Below are 23355 nucleotides of genomic sequence, written 5' to 3'. Positions count from 1 at the left end.
GGTACTGTATGTATCGTTTACACTGTGAAACAAGACCAAAAGTACAACCATAGCACAAGCACAGCACAACATACTGTAGCTCAGTTTCAAGATCAAAGATTAATTTAAAAAGTATTATTATCCCAAAGTAGTGTGTGTGAAGGCAAGTACAGGGGAGTATCTGCATTGCATGGACTTGTTCTTTCGTTTCTGTATAAACATGCAGGGTATGCTGCTTGGTTTCTAGTATTTGTACTAATGTATATTATACGCTGTCTGATATAGGAGTCGGTATGTTAGCAAAGTCTTTGTTTAACTGTGCTGAAAGTTCTGCACTACTTGCCTATTGTGAGGGTTACATCTTTGGAATAAAAGTGCATTAACTTACCCCAGCTTATATCCAAGGTCAAAGACCAGGTCTAAGTCTACACATTTGATACCTAGCCTCATACTTTCCCTTACCTAAACGATCTGCTAACTCAACATTCCCTGAAAATGTTGCTATATCTGTCATGGAGCTTTGCGATCATGATCCAAGAAAAACAAAAAAAAAACACATTAGAGCTTGGTAAAATGACCACTATACTTATTCCTGGCACAAACTGATTCTAAATCCAGCAGTACTATACTAGTTTAAACTCGTTTCTCTGTGTACAGAGAATTTCTTTTTGTAGATATAACAAGTAAACATTTTTTAACAATGTAATCCTCAGGCAAAATACTGTTAAGAGTTAAAAAATTTAATTGGATTTGAAAGTTTAGATGCAATACCTTGCCCTCCAGGTTTGGGTCGTCTTCTTTGTCCTTTTGCAGAGGAAGGCCGAGGTATTCTTGCAGGACTCTCATGCTTTAAAACAAGAGGGACAACTTAGTCTAGTTTTTATTAGTGATGCATTTAGTTCCCACAAATAACCGTGTCAACAGCAGGGAAAATTGTGTCTTCCACCCATATCATTGTGTGCAAAATAAACACTGTACATAACTACACAAAACAACAATCTCTAAGACTTACCTGTGAAAAATTATCCTTCGGGTTTGATATGGAAAGTGGAGGCAATAAATAAACAACAAAATATAGAGGCAATTTTCCACAGCCCATTTAGAAGATGACAAAAGCAAAGTAACTATTACTATGGATAGCATGATCAGCTAAAGCCACAGAATCACTAAATAACACTAAATCTTATTTTGGTTTTGGATTTTAACAAAATAGTTAATTATAATTATGTTTTGATCGTAATACATTTTATACAAATTAGCCCATCAGGGCTGTAACAATAGTGTGATAAACAGTAGCAGGACCTGTGTATCTCATCAGGACCTTCGTGTATTGTTAAACCCTTACCAAAAATGCAAACCCATTTAAATTCCAAAGTAATTCTAAAGCAAGTAACTTCAAATTAACAGTTTGTCTATGTTATATCGCTCTTGACTTTAAGATGTTTACAATAACTCAGAGTAGATCGGATTGCCGTTTCTCAAATATAAAAACATTTTATTGATAGTTTTGTATTGAGTTAGGGGCTTCTTGCAGTTTTGAAATTGCCAGATCAGACCAAAGTTGCAGTAAGTTGCTGTCTCTATCATCATTCCAATTCCGGTAATTTTCCAGTATATGTAACAAAAGGCACGTGCACTGGTATTTTTCTGTCAAAATGTTTTAGCCTGTGCTCTTGTTTTAGAGTAAAAATGCCCCCATGGCTGAAGACATGTGCTAACAAGGACAGTAAAGTTAAAAAATCACTTAAAGATACTTGCTCATTTATCATAATCAATTTCTCACTTACTGAAACAGTATGAACAACCTTCTTGAAATGCCCATGACTTCAGTTGACACAAATCCCATAAAATTCACACAATACAATAACATTTAAAAATGATCAGTGCAGGGCATGACATAAGAATAATACATCACAGAGGATGTATTTCTAATCCACTCTTACCTAATGCTTTCAGAAATGTATGCCTCAAAGGTAATTGAACAACTCCTATTTATTTTGTATTTATTGTATTAATTACTGACAGTAAGGTATTTTAGTGTTTTGTTTCTTAATAGTTGAGTAGGTTGCTCCAATAGTTGTACAGTAGATTCAATAGTCAACAAGAGGATTACCCAGCTTTTCTCCAATTACAGTCATTGTTATTAATTTCAAGTTGCAATAGGGAATCATGCCCTGCAGTGATACAAAAATGTAATAGTACCTCTGCCTCGAGAATCTCTGCAGGCTTTCAGGAAATAAAGAAATGCAGATATTACAAAAAGGTGTAAATCAGACTTGCAAGTCAGGAACACTTTCATGGCCATGGCTGCTTTCTAGTAGCCTTGTAGTCTGGGGTCAAGTTCAAGATTTTAACTTTTTTTTGCCCCCGAGAGGAATAAAACTTGACCTGACAGCCCGATAGAGGGACAGTGCCTGCAAAAGTATTCAGACCCCTGACCAATTCTCTCATATTACTGAATTACAAATGGTACATTGAAATGTCATTCAGTTTGATATTTTATTTTAAAACACTGAAACTCAAAAACAATTATTGTAAGGTAACATTGGTTTTATGTTGGGAAATATTAAAAAAAAAAAAAAAAAAAACACTGAAATATCTTGCTTGCATAAGTATTCAACCCTTGTGCTGTGGAAGCTCCCACTTTACACAGATGAAAGAAATTGCCCTAACGAGGACACAATTACCTTACCACTGGCCTCCACCTGTGAACCATTAAAGTTGCTGTCACATTTTCTGGGTAAAAACCCCACTGTTGAAGGATCATTGGTCAGGCTGTGAATCTGAAGGAAAATGAAGACCAAAGAGCATTCTACAGAAGTTAGAGATAAAGTAATACAAATGCATAGATTAGGGAAAGGGTACAAAATAATATCCAAGTGTTTGGATATCCCAGTGAGCACAGTTGGATCAATAAATCAGGAAGTGAAAGCTGCATCACACCACCCAGGCACTGCCAAGAAAAGGCCGTCCCTCAAAACTCAGCGCTCAAACAAGAAGGAGACTTGTGAGAGAAGCCACAGAGAGGCCAACAATCACTTTGAAGGAGCTACAGAGTTTAGTGGCTGGGAGTGGAGTAATGGTGCACCAGTCAACCATATCAAGAGCTCTGCATAACACTGGCCTGTATGGGAGGGTGGCAAGAAAGAAGCCGTTACTCAAAAAGTACCATCTGAAAGCACGTCTGGAGTTTGCCAGAAAGCATGAGCGTGACCCAGCTGCGATGTGGGAAAAGGTTTTGTGGTCAGATGAGACCAAGATAGAGCTTTTTGGCCAAAACTCAAAGCGCTATGTGTGGCGCAAACCTAACACTGCCCATGCCTCAAGACACACCATCCCTACAGTTAAGTATGGCGGTGGCAGCATCATGCTGTGGGGATGCTTCTCATCAGCAGGGACTGGGCATCTTGTTAAAATTGAAGGAAGACTGGATGGAGCAAAATACAGGGAAATACTGCAAGAGAACCTGCTTCAGTCCGCTAAAAAACTGAAGCTTGTGAGGAAATTCACCTTTCAGCAGGACAATCATCCCAAGCACAAGGCCAAAGCAACATTGGAGTGGCTCAAGAACAAAAAGGTGAATGTCCTACAGTGGCCCAGTCAAAGTCCTGATCTCAATCCCATTGAGAATCTGTGGCACTATTTGAAAATTGCGGTCCACAAGCGTCGTCCAACCAACCTGAACAACCTGGAGCAAATCTGCCAAGAAGAATGGGCCAAAATGACTCAGACACTGTGTGCAAAGCTGGTACATACTTACCCCAAAAGACTTAAAGCTGTTATTGCAGCGAAAGGTGGCTCTACCAGATATTAATGTGTGGTGGTTGAATACTTATGCAAGCAAGATATTTCAGTTTTTTATTTTTCTTAAAAATATTTCCCAACATAAAACCAATGTCACCTTACAATAATTGATTTTGAGTGTCAGTGTTTTAAAATAAAATATCAAACAGAACGAAATTTCAATGTACCATTTGTAATTCAGTAATATGAGAGAATTGGTCAGGGGTCTGAATACTTTTGCAAGGCACTGTATGCCATATGGCCTTTTTTGACCACTTTTATTATTACATGGCTCACTTTCAAGAAGAAAACAGAAAATATAAATAATTACGAACAAACGAATATATGATTTATGAATTTCTGACAAGTAGTATTCACATACCACTGTTTAAGTGTCCTTGCTCAGCCCTGCCTTATTTTGACCCCCAGGAGTCCCTCCATCAAGCCTCTTTTCTTGTTTGGACCCTGGACTATTGGACAGACCTTACAACTGCTTCACACTTGAAGGCAGCAATACATTAATCTTTGCATTTTATTTATTCAGAGATGATTTACTCTGTGCACGATATGCTTGTTTCCTTAGAAATATTGTCCCTGTGGTTGTGAAGGAATATCAGGACTTCAATCAATAGTGCTGTCTTAATTAACAAGCACAGTTTGACGGTTCATTTCCACAGAATACATGGTTATCACTTTATATTTTATAAAATATAATTATCCTCACTTCACAAACATTTTGAATGTACAACACTGAATGAAAGGCAGGTTGATTAAACGACAATACCTCTGCTTCAGGAACCTCTGCAGGCTTCCAAAAAAGAAAGAAAGAAATGTGGCCATTATAGATTATAAACAGGGTCCACTGATGGATGTGTCCTGGCTCAACTTACACAGTATATTAAATATTAAGTGGCTGATGTAAGGATAGGTGTAGCAAACAACTGTGGCTGCAAAATCCAAATTGCCTAATGGCCAAGTAATTATTTTGCACAGCGGCCTATGTAAGCTTAAGAGCAATGCAAGTTATTCAACACGCACAAATAATGAGCTGCAATCTGCTGTTATTTAGCGGCCGGACTTACAGCCCAGAGGTGAGGTGAGTTAAGAGTACAGAGAGCAATAGGTTCTGTATGTGATTTGTGGAGCACGAAAATCAAACCAAACCAAAAAATATATCAGAGAAAGGGCAGCAAAGTCCTCTTGGCACACGGAAAAGAAAAGAAAAAAAAGAGGAGCTGAGAGTCCTTATGGCTGAGGTCACTCAGCATGAACTTGAGTTATGTGGAAAAGCCTCAGCTAACATCAGTTATGCTACCAAAAAGGCCATATGGTCCTCTATAGTAGAGAAAGTCCATGCTGTCGGTGTGACCTATTAGGTCTAGGATGACGTGCGGAGTGAGACGATAACGCCTTACCACCACATCCTCAGGCATCCCAAACAGTGACCCTGGGTTTGAATATGCAGGTTCTTCTCCGTCTTGCCCTTCTCCTCCAAAGTTTTTCCTGTCTGTCCTCAACAAGAGAAAAGCGTCGCCACATCAGGACGTGTACAACAGCAGCCATTCTGAGGCCAATGACAGGTCTCTGAAGGGGTGTGGTTTTATTCAGCTCTTAATTACACGCTTCTGCAATGGTTTGCACCTTGTAAGAGGAGGTGCAAAGTTTTTGGAGGGTCAGCAATTGCCCAAGTGCAAGGCAAAATCCTTATATGTCATTATAATGTTTGCGCCTGCTTAATATTCCAGATCCCCGTCCAATTTCATGCACTTTTTCTTTTCAATATTATTTAAATGGATTAATGATGGCAAAGTGCTAATTTGCTGCAGAACGGCAGGTGAAACCCATTCTTTACATACCCTGCATTTTTAGTGGCTGCTAAAGTCCCTCTTTACTGCTGCTAAAGATGTTTTGCGCATGTAAAACACAGATTTTGGCCGCAATTATGGGTGTTTTACAGCCGCAAATCACTTTGCAAGTCTCCTTACATCAGCCCCTAAATGCTCATTACCAGCATTTCCTAAGAGATTGCAAATTTCATGAAAATTTAGACACAGCATCTTTACTTTTCTTTCTAAATCCAGCATACAAATAAAGATTCCTGGTGATATTAAAGCTATGATGGAATATGCTTGTATTTCCTTGCAATGGGGTTTGCGTTGCATAGCAGCGTGTAGTGGAGTGAACTGTAACAGAGATATTGCACTGTGAACATTATTAAAAGTCTTGATTGAAATTAGAATTATTGTATTATTATATTATTGTTGCATGATTGTTATTAGTACTTACATTTAGGACAAATGATTTCTACCCAGACAACAAAAAGCATACTAGCAGGAATACTACAACTACTCTGCAATGGAAAGTAACCACTCTACAGCACATTTGTTCAAGCCATATAAAAAGATGGTTTAATAAAAAGCTGACAAAATAGAAGGAACTATACTAAGGCACTGATTCAGAAGTTTTCTGCTCATTAAAACCCAACAAAAAATGTGCAGCATTGTACGACTATAGGTTGTCCTTGCAGTCTTTTCCAACCCATTAAAAACCTTAAATCGGACACTTAAAAAGGACCTCCATTGTGACGCTTAATGAACCATGTATGGCAGCGTCATCCGTTGGACAGTCCTGCTCGACAGTAGGATTACTTGAGTACCCAGTCTCCAAATGTCTAAACTTCACCCCAATAGCATAATATCCACACACACACACACACACACACACACACACACTACAGCTAGAGTATAAACATTATTCTTTGGGGCATGCAAGTCATTGATGACTTGCCACTCTATATAAAAACATAATACCTCTGCTTCAAGAACCACTGCAGGCTTAAAAAAAAAAAAGAAAAGAAAAAAGAAACAATGGCATTAACAAACTGCCTGTATATGAATGTGTTTCCTGAATTTCATCCACCACAAAAATGTAGGAATTTACAAAATACAAAGAAATGCCTGATTAAATAACTCATTTTATATGCAGATCAAATAAAACTAGATGGTAACTTTACAAGTAAAGTTGTGGGGCTTGCTTTATTGGGAAAGTGGTCAAAAGTAGCTGATTTGTGTCAAAAGTCACATTGTTTACGAATTGTCTCATGCTTAGAATGTGCTATAATTCGAAATTTCTCAAAGTTCTATGACAGTTAATTCAACAGTGGGAAGTAGCCTACTGAAAGAAGTTGATGCGGTTACTAAAACAGTTGTACCTCTTGATTGGTAGACGCCATTCCTGTTTTGATTTCATATTTGAATAGCTGAGAAGTAGAGGAAGATTTCATTTGCTCTAAGTATTTGTCTAACTTGTTGGTGAAGTGGTCAAAATTTCAGTTGTTTATAAAAAGTTGGAGAAAATGTAGTTGATGCGGTTACTAAAACAACTGTACCTCTTGATTGGTAAAAGTTATTTCTGTTTTGATTTCAGATTTGAATAGCAGAGAAGTAGAGGAAGATTCCATAACTTTTTGTCTTACTTGTTGGGAAAGTGGTCAAAGTAGCTGATTTGTGTCAAAAGTTACATCGTTTACAGTAAATAGAATGATTGAAGTCTGGGAGTTTTTAAACAGTGGGGAGCTTTAGAATGTTGAAAAAAGTCCCATTAAAGTGAATGAAGATGGACAAAAAAAGGACAAAAAGCTTAATAGTTTAAAAAGTATAAAATATATCAAAAAGTTGTATACAAGCACACTATTCCAGACCGGTCTACACGTTTTAAAGTTTGAACAGCGTTTCTAGCTTAAACGGTGTAAGAGTAGCGTGCCAAAGAATAAGAAGTAGTAGTAGTATGTCGAAGATTTAAAGTGGGGACTCTTGCTTCGCAAGCCCCACTAATTAATAAAGGGGTCATCTTACTGCAAAGCAAGATATATGCATGCACCTTATCAACATCTATAGACTTCAAGTAAGTTCAGCTGATTAATACTTATAAATTACAACTTTAACAAACAATATATGTAAAGTCAATAGTAAAATGATGGCATTTCTGTTGCATTCATCTGAAATTAAATTAATTGCTGCCTCCTGTTTACTGTGCTTTGAGTCAAATGTAGGTGATAATTTTATACACATATGCTGGGCTATTAATCCGCTAGGGGATAGAAAACACATGGAGGGACAATTCACTGTAGGTTTAATAGGAAAAACCTAAGTACTTTAACACCTGCTTCTAAGTTTAATTGAGTCAATATTTTAGTAAGATCCTGCACCAGTTAGGTCCACAAAGCTGCTGAAACAGAACACAGACAATTAAAACGGCATAAAATTGAAATATAATAGAAAAAACATTAACCATAAATATGCTATCTAAGCACCCACCATTACACGTGTGGCCAATTCTAAAGCAATGTTGGCAGAGGGCTGTTCATTATTTGTGAATGTTTTTAGTTGAAGGGGGAAATCACATAACTAACCTCTATCATTCTCAGTTTTGCTGTTTTTCCTTGTTAGATGAGATGCTTTTTGGTGTTGTGTCTCCTCAGTGCCTTTAGGCTGGAGATATATAGATATATATATATATATATATATATAAAAAGGACATTATTCTCCTATATGCTGCTCAATTTAACACTTAAGATGTGTATGATTGAATATAAAAAAAGCATGAAAGCAATCATAACCATAATAAGGCTATAAATCGTTTACAACCGACAATTGCAGGAAGGTACATTTAAATTCTTAAAATAAATGTACTCCTCTCAGATATTGTTCTCTTGTACCTGCTATAACATCGTGCTCAGTATTTGAGTTTAAAGTGACTGTTCTGTGTTGCAAGAAACAAGAAAACAATGCAGGTTTAACTAAACCATTTCCATTTTTTTTTTTTTTTTACCTTTCTTTCGGCTTTCTCCTCCGGTTCTTTGGCTTTTTCCTCAGGCTCCTTTGGGCGCTCCCTCCTTTTTTCCCTGTCCCTGTCCCTCTCTTTTCCCTTGTCCCGGTCTTTCTCCTTTTCTCTGCCCTTCTCTTTGTCTCTGTCCCGGCTCTTCTCTTTCTCCCGATCCCGCTCTTTCGTCCTTTCGCGGTCTCTTCCTTTCTCTTGCCTTTCATCGTCCTTGTGTCTGCCCTTCTCAGTCTTTTTGGCCTCCGTCTCTTTTGGCTGTTCAACCTTTCGATCTCTGCTTGTGCTTCGTTCTTTGATTTCAGTGTCTCTGATCTCCTGAGGAGAAAAATATATATCTTTAATGTATACTGCTCTAATCAGACAAGCAATCCAATTTATTTATTATATGAAAAAAGTACTAAAAATCCACAATTCTTTATTTTGTCAGTATTCAAAATCCAATTAGAAATGCATACTAGAAACCTAACCAAAGGTGCCACTAATTGTTTATTACTTTATTATATTTGTAATTTATATTTTGTAATTCACACCGTGTTTGTGACAAACTAATATTTTATTCTGGATGTTTCCACCTGCCACAGGGATTGACTCATTAATTTATATCAGCAGCATCGAGATTTCAATTGGGACACTTAGGATTGTGGACTGGCACAACTTGATCTCTACAACTTTCACTGATTAGTCACCTAATGTGTGTCTGTGGCGGGGTACACCCCGCCCCTGTGCGTATTTTGTGTTTTGTTATGTGTTGTTGTTATTTTGTATGTATGTATGTATGTATGTATTGTAGCGCTGTGCCCTATATTTCCGTGTTGTGTAAATCCTTACTGTCACTTTAAGTATTTACAATTCTGTAGTCCTCTGGAAAACTAGGAGGGATGTGGTTGGAGGATTTCTTTTCGGTGCAGACGTTAAAGAGAGAGAGAGAGAGAGAGAGAGAGCGAGAGAGAGCGAGAGAGAGAGAGAGAGAAGCATGGAGACGTGCTGATTTGGGAACCGCAAGTGGATGATAAACCAGTGGTTTTAGTCCCGTTGTTTTTTTAGTAGTCCTTACCTGTATAAGTTGCCGTAGGTTTTTGTTTACCCCCAAGAGGAAACGTGTACTGATGGTTCGAGTGACGGGACTGCTGTTGTTGCTGTGTTGGTGTCGGAATTGATGGCATCCAGGCGAATCAGACCGGCAAGCTTCAAGCGGGTTTGACTCTGAAAAGCTATTATTAGTATTGCTGGGTTTTGCTGTGTTTGGGCAACTAACCATGTGCGATTAATCCTGTACTGTGTGCTGTTATCTTGGGACTGTGCTGCTATCTTGGACGGCGTGGGGACTTATCTGGTTGGTTACTGCGGTCTCCCAGGTAGCGGGAGTTTGTTATTGTTTTGGCCGAAATAAGGACAGATTCTGGTACAGTTCGGGACGTTTTTTTCTATTTACTCGGCAGAAGAAATATTATACGTAGTCCTCGCCGCTTGGCAAAAACACTTTATTTTGTTTATTCTCTTTTTTCTGTTATGTGATGTTGGGGAAGATAGCTCAAGGAACATTAACTCGTTTTGAAACATATATACATTTGCCTTGTTGTCGGTACTTTTATTTGAAACGGCAATGCATTGCAACATCCTATGTGCTCTATGGTTTTGTTTATATATATACTTAGTTACCGGGCTTTTGACCCATTAATTGCGCTAATGTAGAATCATTTAGGTAGCTGTAGTTAGGTACATTTTAAACGAATTATAAACCATAGAGCATAATGGATGTGTTTTCTTTTTCTTTTAAGGGTTTGTTAATATGCATTCCAAAGTAGTCCTGTGCAATATTTATTTAAATGTGTGCAAACTGATTAACAACTGTGCTTATTAATTGAAGGTGCTGCTATTAGTCATGTGCAATATGTATTTAAATGTGTGCAAATTGATTAACATATGTGCTTATTAATTTGAGGGTGCTGCTAGTGGTCATGTGCAATATTTATTTAAATGTGTGCCAATTAACAAATGTGTATTAATTGGGTGCAATATTTATTGGACTGTGCTTATTAATTGAATGCTATACTTGATTAGATGGGTGTAAGTTAATTGAAGGTGCTGCTATTGATTGTGTGCAATATATATTTAACTACTACCTCTGAACAAGTGCTAATGTGCCTAAATGTGCAATATTTACTTAAGGGTGTGCAATAGTTGGCGCTCTTATTAATTGTATGAAATGTCTATTTAAATACTAATACTATGCAATTACAGAATGGACTCTTGTTAATTTGTGGAATGCTATTCTTTATTGCTGTTCAAACCCCTGAGCTATTTCTCCCCGATATAAAAGCGAATAAATACCGAGGAGGTAGTTCTTTGGTATTTTAAATTATTTTTTGTTTCCTTGGTTCCTGGTATTCTCTTTTTTTTAGTTAATATAATAAATTCAATCTATTTTTCCCTGGATATATAGGGTGTAGTGGAATTTTCTAGTATGTCCTAGTAGCGAGTTGGTGAGAATAAATAAATGGTAAGCGTTACAGTATGTATGTATGTATGTATGTATGTAGTTGGGCACGGGTGTTTAATGTCAGCAGGGAAGGGTTAATTTCCTTCCCATGCCAAAGCAATTCTCGTGCAAACTGTGCCTGGACCCGATTAAATGAATAAGCAATCGAGTCCTGTGTTTTGTTTTGTTTTGTTTAAATATTTTATTTATAATTAAAACGTGCAACAACGCTTCATACCCTGTAGTACTGAGTATGTCTCTTCCTGGTCTGACGTCACCACAAGCCATCCCTGTCACAGTGTCAAATGCGTACAACACGAGAGGCGGGTTTTAAATATAATATGAAGGCTGAACATGAAGGCTGTGAATATATTATACTGTCAGGGAAATACTAGAGGCTGGTGAATTAATGTACAAATAGATACAGGTGATCTTTGCCTGTTACAGGTTGCATTGTAGATTACAGACTGCATATGAAACCTGCTGCAGCCCCCCTTTGATTTTATGATGCATTTGGATACGTGGCATAAGCAATCTTAATGACCTCAAAAATACAGTAAAGCCCCAAGGGGTGTATTCTATTGACCTAAAACAGAGGGGGATCTAAATATCATTATAGTTTTAGATATCTTGAGTTCTCTAACCTCTTTGTCTTTGTGCCTTTTCTTGTCTTCCTCCTTGCTCTCCCGGTTCTCCTTGTCCTGAGATTTTGAGGTCGAGGGATGCTTTCCTTTTAGGTCTAGCTTCTCACCGGCAAGGACCCTCTGCACAGCATCTTCGCTGGAAAGCTAGTAAAACAAAACACAAAAATACAATTAGCTAACATTTCTAAGATCTTGGAAAATCTGCATTACATCATATGCAGCTGCACACGATAAGAACATCTCCATGAAAATATATATGTACGCTCAAGAAGGCACTAGCCAAAACATTTGTGTACTTAGCTTTCACCTAGTTGTTACTTAGAATTTTGATTGAGCATTTGTAGTTATGGATGATATAAGCAAACAAACTGACCTTATTGAGGCAGCACTTTCCCATTGCCTGCAGAAGCTCATTCGTTTTCTCTGGCTCATGTCCTGATACAATACGACCTGGCTTCACTGATAGGGGCTCGTTTGTCACCATTATTACCACATCTATTGCCTTCTGGAGGAATGCAATCTTGGCTTCTTTATCCTGGAAGGAAAGAGGAGCATAACTAGCAAGGTAAAGGTATAAGACTTTGTACAGAACTAAAGAAAGGTCTCTTGAACATGTAAGACATCCAAGGGCTGCTACAAATCCTGGGATCCAGGTCCTGGGAGGCTTAGTTTGGCCTAGGACCAACGCTGCCACCACATGACTTTTAAATTTGAATTATAAACATGGCTTGTAGAACTGCTCATCAAAACTAGGCTTTTTTCTATCCATCCAAAAGCACACCCTAGAAATAGACATTAACTGGAAGATAAATCCTTGTACAATGCATTTAAAACTACTCAATGTAGATTAACCATTTATAATTATTTTACCTACATTCTGCATTATTTAGGAGTCAATTGTATTATTACAGGAAGGTCAGGTTTTAAATGATCTCCAGTTCATAACTGTGTCTACTGGTTAACAGCAAGCAGCATCTAGTACAAAGTAGGACTGGGAAATGAACAAAGGTTCTCAAATTAGAATGTGGTCTTGTGATTTGTCTTTCATTAAATGCAACTCAGTCCTTTTGCAAAACAGCAGTGAATACAGTACATGCTCATCGATGAAAAAATATGCTACATAAGTAAGTTTATCCAAATTCAGTTTGACACACAACCAAAGAAGCCTATTTAAAATCTTTTTACAAATGTTAGTGTATTATGTTCATTAATGTTTTCAAAGGATGCCTTTGAAGTTTTGCCAAACTGGCAAGTGTTGTCTTCTCGTTTGCAAGTAGCGCATTGACATATTATCACTCCTGCCTAATTTTAATAAGTGTTAACGATTCATGTATTATGCACCTCTCAATGGACATGGATAGCTTCCCCTGCCCACAACCCCCCCGTCACATTTTCAAAAGAGCAGTAGTAAAGCAGGTAGGCATGGGTAATTGTTCAGACTTGGGAACAATTCATTATTGCGCCCAAGAACTGCGTTGTCCTCCAACACTGTAGCTCTTGGGTGGCTACATGGTGAGTCCGCAGTGTGAAAAAAAGCGGGTGGCTGACGGCACACGCTTCGGAGGACAGCATGTGTTCGTCTTCGCCCTCCCGAGTCAGCGCAGGGGTGGTAGCGGTGAGCTGAGCCTAATAATTGGCCATTCCAAATTGGGGAGAAAATAATAATAAAGAAATAAATAAATAAATAAATAATTGGCAAAGACTAAATTTATAAAAAATATATAAAAAAAAATTAAATAAAATGCTAGACATATTTCAGAAGTCCATGGGGGAAAAAAAAAAAAAACTATTCTTGTAATTGTTTATTGAAACAAGCATCTAAAAAGGTGTTTTGCGTGAGCTACTGTAGCACAACTTGTTTATCTTTAGTGTGGACATTTTGTAAAATTCAGCTTGCTAGGCACTGACTCTCTACAATGTAGGCACAAACTGAAGCTTCCACATTTTATCAAGGGACTTTTGTTATAGGAATCCTTTTAGGTCTCTTAGGATCCTTGAGGTCTCATAATGATGAGAGATAATTGATTAGAAGCCTAAATCTACAGTATTCATCTGCATTACAAAACATGTCCAAAACAAATTACTCCGACACAAGACATAATAAAATGTGGTTGGCCCACTGCCACTTTCACCCCTTTCTTTCTTAGTGTTTTGCCATCAGATCTTTTAAGAATTTGCCAAGACAGGTACAGTAGTGTACATCTAGTTTTGTTGATGCTTTCTTTGTGCCAGACTGTTTCTATTATCTCTCATCATATCTATATCTTTTGTTTTATTTTTTACATAATTTGTTATCTTTGACTCATTGCAGGTGATAAATTTGACATCCTTACATCAATCCTAGAATATATGTAACAGTTGGCAACAAAACATGTTGAGGATCAAGGTGCTTTGGCCCCTTTCATCTCACCATGAATATTACAATCAATGCATGCAAAAGTATAACATTTAGAATACCTTACCTTAACATTTTCAGACTTCATCTCCAATTCTGAATAGAGCCCCTTCATAAAACCTGTGGTCCTTATTACCTGTAGAAAGTGAAACAAAAATGGTTTATTAGGGACTAAAAACGTAGTGAAACTGTAAAACACTTGCCCATCCCGATTGCGGTACCAGTCTAGGGGAGCTACTATACCATTTGCTTGTACCATCTTTCTCTAAAGGCTCTCCTCTAATAATATTGCATCAGCCTGGTCTTGCTTTGCATCACTAGCCTGTTCTATTTGCAGCACAACACAAGCCCTCCTTTATTCCATTAAAGTATCCTATCTTTGACTGTCTTCCCCATATATCTACTCATTTTTCCATACCCTGTTCCTGATATCACTGCCTAGTGTTACAGAACACCCTGCAGCGTACACAAGAAATGCAGTAGCCTATATTTTTAAACATACTACAGATTATTTTGAAATGTGTAATCACACATTATGGGTCATACATCAGCTGGGAAATACAGTCCTCAACATTTTCCTCGGGAGCATTTGCCAGGAAAGTATTCCTCTGCAGGGGATTCTGTAACTCTTGAAACTTGTCATAACTAAGGAAGAATCCAGATCCACTCTCAAACCACTGCATTTTTAAACTGAAGTGGTCTAAATCCAGTTATTGTGATTTACCTAGCCAATCACTGAAAATATGTTATAGGTTTTATTTTCATTATTAGTACTGCAGTAGCCTAACATGTAAAAGTACAATTTAATCAAACTGTTGGCTGATCAGTGGAGTACAAATAAAACGTGGCATATGGCCACCAGTCTGTTATCTGATGAACTCATCCTCCAGATGTAAACAGCACACAATATGAAGGGTGATGATTAAAAAATGAAAGTAATGCATTGAGCTATTTTGGAGCAATTATGGTAATGATAACTACTTTCCCTCTAGGGATTTTATTTAGTTAGCCACTGTGGCGAAAACAACATTTTTTGCCACACTGAAAAAACGGAATCCATGCTAAAGGTTAAAATTAACTATAAAACAATTTTATTGTAGGCAAACAATACAAAAAGTATAATGATTTAAAAAGTTAATAAGCTACTAAAACAACTGCTCTTTTCATTGCTTGCCTTCCTTTTAGCTTCCAGAGCAACCCTGAATGCCATACTGTATAAACAACACACTGTCACTGGTAATAGACCTGTCTGCCCTTTAAGTTCACAGGGCTAAAACAATAATAATTGTACTACAGGAATTGTAAAGACATTTGTATAAAATACAATATAAAATAAAAAATAAAAAAAATGGATCTGGCCTCACTCGTATTTCATAGAAATCATGCTGGATGTTCTGACTTACACCAGGTTTTAATGCTTTTGCCACTGTGTCGAACAAGGTGAAAATAGTTTAGCCACACAGAAAAAAACTTTCACTTGTGGAGACGAGGCAAACGGCTAGTGGGAATGTAAGATAAAAACCTCCACTATAACTTCCAGACAGCCATATTGAATAGGAGAGCCAAATCAAGTTAACTCAGTAATCTCACATTGGTGGTTGTTATACCTTCCAGGTTTAAAGTCAATACAGTTCAACAAATAGTCCCAGCAGAGACACAAAAATAATCAATAAATCAATCATCAATCATCAATCATATAGATTACTCTTTGGACTGCTTCCAGGAAACCTTTTTTTTTCTCAAATGCTTTCTCGTGCAGTAGTGGGTGTTGCTTTCTAAGTTTCTGTTACAGCTACTTTTGATCATATGCTGCCGAGTGTCTTTTTAATAACTGGCTACTAATTGGACTGCTGCAGTTTGTTCCCATCTGCATATACATTTCAGAATTTAAAATTGCTCCTTAAATAGTCTGAGAAATACTGACACTGAGAACACATATGCAGTTGTAGTCAAAAGTTTACATACGCCAATGGAAATTTATAATTTCTAGAAATTTCTCAAAAACAAATAATTACAGGAAAAATCTTTTGTAGCAAAAGTTTTGCTTTTGTGGATGAGGAAAAAGTTAAGAAGTAGATGTCTACAATTATTTATTTCAGCAATTTTTTTTTGCAAAACTCCACAAATGCTAATTCAAAAGTATTCATACCCTGACATGGAAAATTAAATTAATAGCTAGTTGAGGTACCTCTCGCAATAACAACCTCTTTTAAACGATTAGGATATTTGTCAACGAGCTTTTGGCATGATTCTTTAATGTTTTTTGACCATTCTTCAATGCAAAACTGTTCCAGTTCATTCAAATTCCGAGGACTTCGAGTGCACAACCTTCTTCAACTCATACCAAAGATTCTCAATTGAATTTAGATCGGGACTTTGACTAAGCCATTCCAGCCCCATAGAAGGATATTACCACTTCCATGCTTAACAGTAGGTATGGTGTTCTTTTCTTTGTACGCCTCACCAGACTTTCTCCAAACGTAACGACTATCAGCGTGACCAAATAGCTTGATTTTTGTTTCATCACTCCACAAAACCTTTGACCAGAACTCATATCCATCATTTGCAAACTTTAAGCAATTGTCCTTGTGACGTTTTCCTTCACCATGCAATACTCGACCTATGGTTGAAATGCAAACCCCAGTCCCACTTGCAGCCATTTTGCTTTGAATATCTTTGGCAGTCAATCTCGGATTGTTACTAATCTTCCTCACAATTCTTCTACTTGTTCTTGGTGAAAGAACCTTCTTTCTTCCAGAGCAAGGGAGCATAGTGACAGTACCATGGGTCTTGTACTTCTTGATAATAGAAACAATAGTTGAAATTGGGATACTCAAATGCTTGGAAATCTTCTTGTATCCTTCTCCAGCTTTATGACAATAAATAATTTACCGCCTAAGGTCTTCAGGTAGCTCTTTACTTTTTCTCATATTGACTTATTGGTAATGCCAGCAATCATCCTATGCCTAACCCTTTTATACTCTCTAAGAATGTTCACCTACAAACCAGCATTTTCTAGACTTTCCTAGAATTAGGTTCTGCATTATCATATTGAAATTTCTAGCATCTTGTAGACAATACTATCACAGCATCAAAGGGTATGAATACTTTAATTAGCATTTTTTGAGTTTTGCAAAAAAAATTGCTAAAATAAATAATTGCAGACATCTATTTCTTGTAACTTTTTTCCTCATCCACAAAAGAAAAACTACAAAACATTTTTCCTAAAATTCTTTGTTTGAGAAATTTCTAGAAATTATACATTTCCATTGGGGTATGTAAACTTTTGGCTACACTGTATAATATTCAGCTGGTTGTATGAATGAAATACAACAATGATCAAATACCAAGCTTATATTTTCAGATTGATATATTTTGAATTAAAGAATGGCTTCTTCCAGATTTGTATCAGTTTTACTTTGTGTAAAAATGTAATGGTGACCAATAGACAATGTTGTGATACCCTCAAAAAGTGTGCTGAAAGACGTATATTGGATGTTACTCATTCCCCCACAGTGGATAATAAATTCAAACTGCTTATGAAAAACTCCTTATGAAGCATCCCTTAAAGTTTACCATTGTAAAATGTGCTGTTATTTTGTATTTTTCCTATGTTTTTCCCATGGTTATACTATGCATTTACCACAGTTTAGCATGGTTTGCCATGTTTTTAAATGTGTATTAGCATACCTATCTATGCTTTACAATACTTGCTTATGCTTTAACTATGCTGTATTACAATTTGCTGTACTTTTACAACACTAAGGTAAACTTTTATAAGAGATTCATCAGTAATATACTTGGTCTTTATATTCAGAAGTTAATTCAGGAAATATATGGATTAATATAGTAGCTGGTCTTACACAAAGGACTGTAAAAACAAATGCTACTTTAAACTGAAGTCATCCAGAAAGATAACAATATTATTATTTATTATTATTATTATTATTATTATTATTATTATTATTATTATTATTATTATTATTATTAAGCAGACGCCTTTATCCAAGGCGACTTACAGAGACTAGGGTGTGTGAACTATGCATCAGCTGCAGTCACTTACAACAACGTCTCAACCTGAAAGACGGAGCACAAGGAGGTTAAATGCCTTGCTCTGGCTATGTGTAACTTTGCAGGGACACTACACACAATCAGTCTTTCATATATTACATATAATTTTATAACTATTCAATGTAACCAACAGGTTTACAATTTGTCAAATGTGTTTAGTCTGTTTGTTTACATTCCCCAAAGACAGTATTGTCTGATAAACCATTCCTCCCCTTTAAAATCACAAAGTCTATGTGAGCAAAATAACTATTCCTCTCCACTTGCAACAATAGGGAGTGCTAAAAAAAAACGGATGCCTTTACAGGGAACGTATATAGAGACTGATATTTTCTGTATGGGCATAAAGGTGACACACTTCTCAAATTACTGAAAACTATGTTTTAAATCGTAAGGGAATTCTGAGATTAAAATGTGTTCCTCTTTAAAACGCCACAGCTACCGACCATATTGCATAACAGGGCAGGCAAAGTAGAGCAGAGACTAAAAAATAAAGATATTTTCCAAAACGGATACTCTCAAAGCAAACTAAATTCATTTTATTTTGAATTAATAAAATAACCGATCAGAAGTGTTGACCCTAATTGTAAATGCCCAATTTAGGCAGGCTTTGCATTGTTATAAAACTATCAGCGAGGCCTCGTGATTTAGTGTGTACCTGAGCAGAGACAGGAATGCCTAGCAACCAGGGGACGCCGGGAGGACACAACATCACTGACGGCGTTCACTGCAGTAAATTGTGTAGTTATATATGTTACTCATTTTACCTAAAAGCTTTAAAGAATCTATTAAAACTAACATTTGATTTTGTAAATATGAGTGTTCATACCTATTTAAATCGAGTTTGGTCATATTGACAGACACCAAATCAGCTCCCCCCAACAGAAACAAGTAGTACTATTTTAATTCCACTGGCCACTTTTTTGTTTTAGGGAAGCGAACACCTCAAACTGTTTGGTTTTTTTTTTTTCTTTTTCTTTCATCGTTGTCTTATTCTTACCTCTGTGAAGATGTCGTGCAAGAATCGAAACGGCGGTTTGCTCAGCAGTTTTTCTGTGAGCGGTGGTTTCTTAATCACTTTCCCCAGGGTCTCCTGGGTCTTCTTCGCCATCGACTCGTTCATGGCAATGGCTCCGGATATCGATCACAAAATTTTTAGTTTAATAAAATGTGTCAAAAACAAAACGCTCTCTGGACAAACTCTATATTTATTGCAGTCACTGAGCGCTCAGTACTTCAGTGTCTTCCAATCCCACAATGCATCGTCCTCCGTCGCTGCGACTGAGCGAGTGACGCACCGTTGCCAAGCAAGTCTACTTTCTTAGCAACAACTAACAACCACACAGCTTCCCTGGATGACTCCCTCTTTTAGTTGGTTGGAGACATTCTTTTTAGTTAAAATAATCTAAAGCAACTGTAAAACCAACAAGGTCTGGTTTCTGATGTAGATTTCACAGAATGAATACATTATAGAATGTCACTCATTTCATGAAGGTATTATGGATATTCAGGTGGACAGGACCATAACTAGATATGGGGGTGCCAGGGGTGGGGTAATGGCAGCTATATGATTGGCAGTGTGAGTGGCCATTAGGTGCATTATTCATAGGGTGACCTCTTCATGTAGAGCAACACACTAAATACCTTTTGTCAAAATAACAGAAACAACCGCTTTTAGTTTATGGCACCTGCAATGAAAACAAAATAAAATAAAAAAAGATACTAGGGTAATTATTTAATTTATATTTAATATTATTTAATTATGTGTAATACAGTAATTTCATAGCTGTGTTCAGTGGGATCTAGCCCAGACACAAGGCAGAGCAGCAAGAGGTTGCAAGCACCCAAATCCACCAGGTTAAACCACATCAACAACATCAATAAATAGAGCCTGATGCAGTGAGTTAAAATAGAAACAAAAAGAAATGCCAAAGCGTAAACATATTTAATTATTATTATTATTATTATTATTATTATTATTATTATTATTATTATTATTATTATTATTATTATTTGTTATTATAATAACAAATTCAATAGAAAAGTAGCAAAAACACAATTATGGCTACTTAAACTAATCAGCCACAAATTATACACCAGGAATATACTGAAATTAGCTAGGTGCTAAATATTTAAATAGCCATTAAAATAACAAATATTTAAATGGTTTAATTAGTCTTATCAATTATTTAAAATCTAAATAATCTAAATCTTATTTAACTATTCCTAAGTCACACTTTATATTACTAAGACTGTTTTTAAGTGATCGTAAGTATCCTCTAATATGGAACACTTTTTGAAATAAATGATTAATATTCTTTTGGGATGAAGAATTGGTTAATATAATGGTGGCAAAATGACCAAAATGCCAGCTTATACTTATGATCATACTGATCATTATCATGCCTGCCAATTTGATCCCAAATGTTTGATTTAGAAGGGGTCCAAAAGTGTGGCAGTTTTAGATGTGCTAATTAGCAATAATCAGTCTCAGTCTGAGATCCTCAAAAGCTTGTTGGCATTTTGAACACTAAAAGATACCCACTTCTCAGTTAGGTGATGTAGTATATTATACAACAGTATCAAAATTCTTCATAAACTGCTTATAATAGGATACTAGGCCCATGAAACTTCTGACTTCAGTTCCCAGGATTTACAGTGAGAAGGACATGAACAGTATCATTAAAAAAATTATCCTGGCTCATCTTGCTGGACACAAAGTCTTTCAAATACACCAGACAGGTGGTCCATTGAAGATGTTACTATCTCAATGTTACCCAGGACTAAATTCAGAGGGCACTGTAAAGTTCCAGGTACAATGGATAAAGTAAGAGGAGTATATTAAACTCATTCAAACCCTGAAGAGAATTAGAGGTGGTCCTTGTGCAGAGTTTGTCCAAAACACAGCGTTATATTTTTAAACATATTGCTGACTCTTTTGAAATGTTTAAATGCACATCATGGGTCGTAAATCAGCTGGGGAATACATCAACATTTACTCAGGAACATTCTCCCAGAGAAAAATAATGTATCTTCTAAGCATTGCAGTGTAGACCAAAGTAATCATTGATTTACTTACGGTGTGAATAAAAATAGCAAAACAATCGAGATTATTTTGACAACACTGGATACAGCAAAGTTAAAGTAATGGCAGCAGTGTGGAGTAGTGGTTAGGGCTCTGGACTCTTGACCGGAGGGTTGTGGGTTCAATCCCCAGTGGGGGACACTGCTGTTGTACCCTTGAGCAAGGTACTTTACCTAGATTGCTCCAGTAAAAACCCAACTGTATAAATGGGTAATTGTATGTAAAAATAATGTGATATCTTGTAACAATTGTACGTCGCCCTGGATAAGGGCGTCTGCTAAGAAATAAATTATTATTATTATGTGTTTCTTGTAAACAGAATGGATCTCAGCTCCACCGAAAGGCACGATGTCAGCAAGTTTGACCACATTCCTATTCCGGGCTAAAGGAGGTCCTTTTGAATTAATGTCCCTGAGGGGATGACCACTCTTCCACAAGTAAATAGAAACCCTTCCTAAATTAGATAAGCTGGCAACTCCACCTGATGATGCTCCATAGGGCTTGTTTGGCATAGGTGCCCATCCATACCATATCGATTTCTAAGGTATTTTTTAGAATTTGACACTGCTCCCTAAAGATTTGTGAAAAGGGCCCAGGAAGCTCTATTAAGCATGTGGACTAAATATTGCCATCTTCTAGACTTGTCTGTCAACTTGTTTAAACAAGATTATCTTACATCGAATTTCCTGTTGACAAAGCACATTTGGGCTGGTTACATCTTCTAAAGATTTATCATCCATTAATCACAGATGTCTTTGAAATTATTTATCAGACCCAAAATATTATTGTAATATATACCATAAACTGAATGTACTGAAGAAGACCTAGCAGCTGAAACATCTGTCTACATTACTTTTCAGATTTTAGGATAAAGTGTTTCATGTGTTCTAAATACAGTACCGACACAAATTACAGAAACAGCAAATGGTTTTCAAAACAACTGGGGGGATGGATTTTTTTAAGTGTTTTTTTTCCAGTTTTTAATTCTAGAATGTACCCTGTTTTGTGGGCAACAGCCCAAACTATTTGTGGTCACATGACCCTGTTTGCCAATTTGGTTACAAGTTGAAATATAAGGGTTTCGAAATTATTATAGTATAATGTAGTTATATAAAAAGGTAGCAAAAATAGGTGCTCAGCCATTCATGATATACACATTCTGCATGATATATCCGGTATTAACGGATCCCACACTTAATGGGTCTTCTTACCATTGGTCTTAAAATTTGACTGCTTCCATACAGTAAATTAACACTCTGTTGTAAAGCAAATGTGTTATTTTATATCAACCATTTATATAATTGGCATAGCTGTGCACCCTATATCATTCATTGTTTAATCATTAGTGGTACAGTAGTTGTACTGTAAGCACTGGTAGCCAGATTCAAATGTGTATGGCCATATTTATTTTAGATTCACATACAGACGAACAAATTTGGTACAGGGAGTCTCTCCTGTAGGGTTGCAGTGATACACTGGTTATAGGTGAACATACTGGATGTAATATCTATCTATCTACTTAGCTGTTGTAGCAGTAATATGGTGGGGAGGGGGTCTGTGATATCAACATAACACATTTACAAGTGTACTCTGGTATCGCAACTGTTTTAATATACTATATTGTTGCTGTGGGGTTGAATTGGCTGTGGATTGGCAGTAAACTTGTTTTGAATTATATTTGTTAACAAGGCTATTTGCTCTGTCTCAGATAATGTGGATGTCATTGGAACAGGTAGTAACAGACATCTGCAAAAAATGATACTAAATATTAACATTTAGGTAAAAGGGTCTTTCTAGTTTTTTCAGTAGCCAAGTTTTACTTTATAATGTATGAGTGATGGGAAGTTATGAATTGTATGAATATAACAGTTTAAGATTAGTCATTCATTTTTCCAAATGTTCTTTGTAACGGATCAAAGTCTAAGTCAAATGGTTATGCAACCAATACATTTATCACATGGTCTTTCAATGATGTTTCAACATGGTATAGATTGAGGTGGTATTCTGTACCTGTGTAGGAAGCTGTAAATATGAAGTCTTGAAATGTATACTGTGTCCTCCAGGGTAGTGATGTAGACTTTCT

The 23355-nt window shown here is 36.6% G+C and overlaps 1 protein-coding gene across 2 annotated transcripts in view; it reads right to left on the bottom strand.

Annotated features, from left to right (window-relative positions):
- The window catches only part of LOC117403558 (TRAF3-interacting protein 1-like), a 43754-nt gene extending 24222 nt beyond the window's left edge, over positions 1-19532 (bottom strand). The window contains exons 1-9 of one of the 2 annotated variants that reach the window (XM_059032049.1): positions 19188-19532; positions 14187-14255; positions 12098-12259; positions 11725-11868; positions 8593-8916; positions 6573-6596; positions 4547-4570; positions 2182-2205; positions 751-826 (exon numbers count right to left, since the gene is read on the bottom strand). In XM_059032049.1, coding sequence (XP_058888032.1) covers positions 751-826; positions 2182-2205; positions 4547-4570; positions 6573-6596; positions 8593-8916; positions 11725-11868; positions 12098-12259; positions 14187-14255; positions 19188-19310 — 970 coding nt within the window. In that variant the 5' untranslated portion in view covers positions 19311-19532. The remainder of the gene's footprint in view (positions 1-750; positions 827-2181; positions 2206-4546; positions 4571-6572; positions 6597-8592; positions 8917-11724; positions 11869-12097; positions 12260-14186; positions 14256-19187) is intronic. The other variant, XM_034005769.3, reaches the window with a different exon arrangement.
- Between the last annotated feature and the right edge of the window lie 3823 nt (positions 19533-23355).

This window comes from Acipenser ruthenus, chromosome 10 (assembly GCF_902713425.1).
Source record: "Acipenser ruthenus chromosome 10, fAciRut3.2 maternal haplotype, whole genome shotgun sequence".
Lineage (NCBI taxonomy): Eukaryota > Metazoa > Chordata > Actinopteri > Acipenseriformes > Acipenseridae > Acipenser > Acipenser ruthenus.
This window is presented reverse-complemented; position numbering and strand designations above follow the sequence as displayed.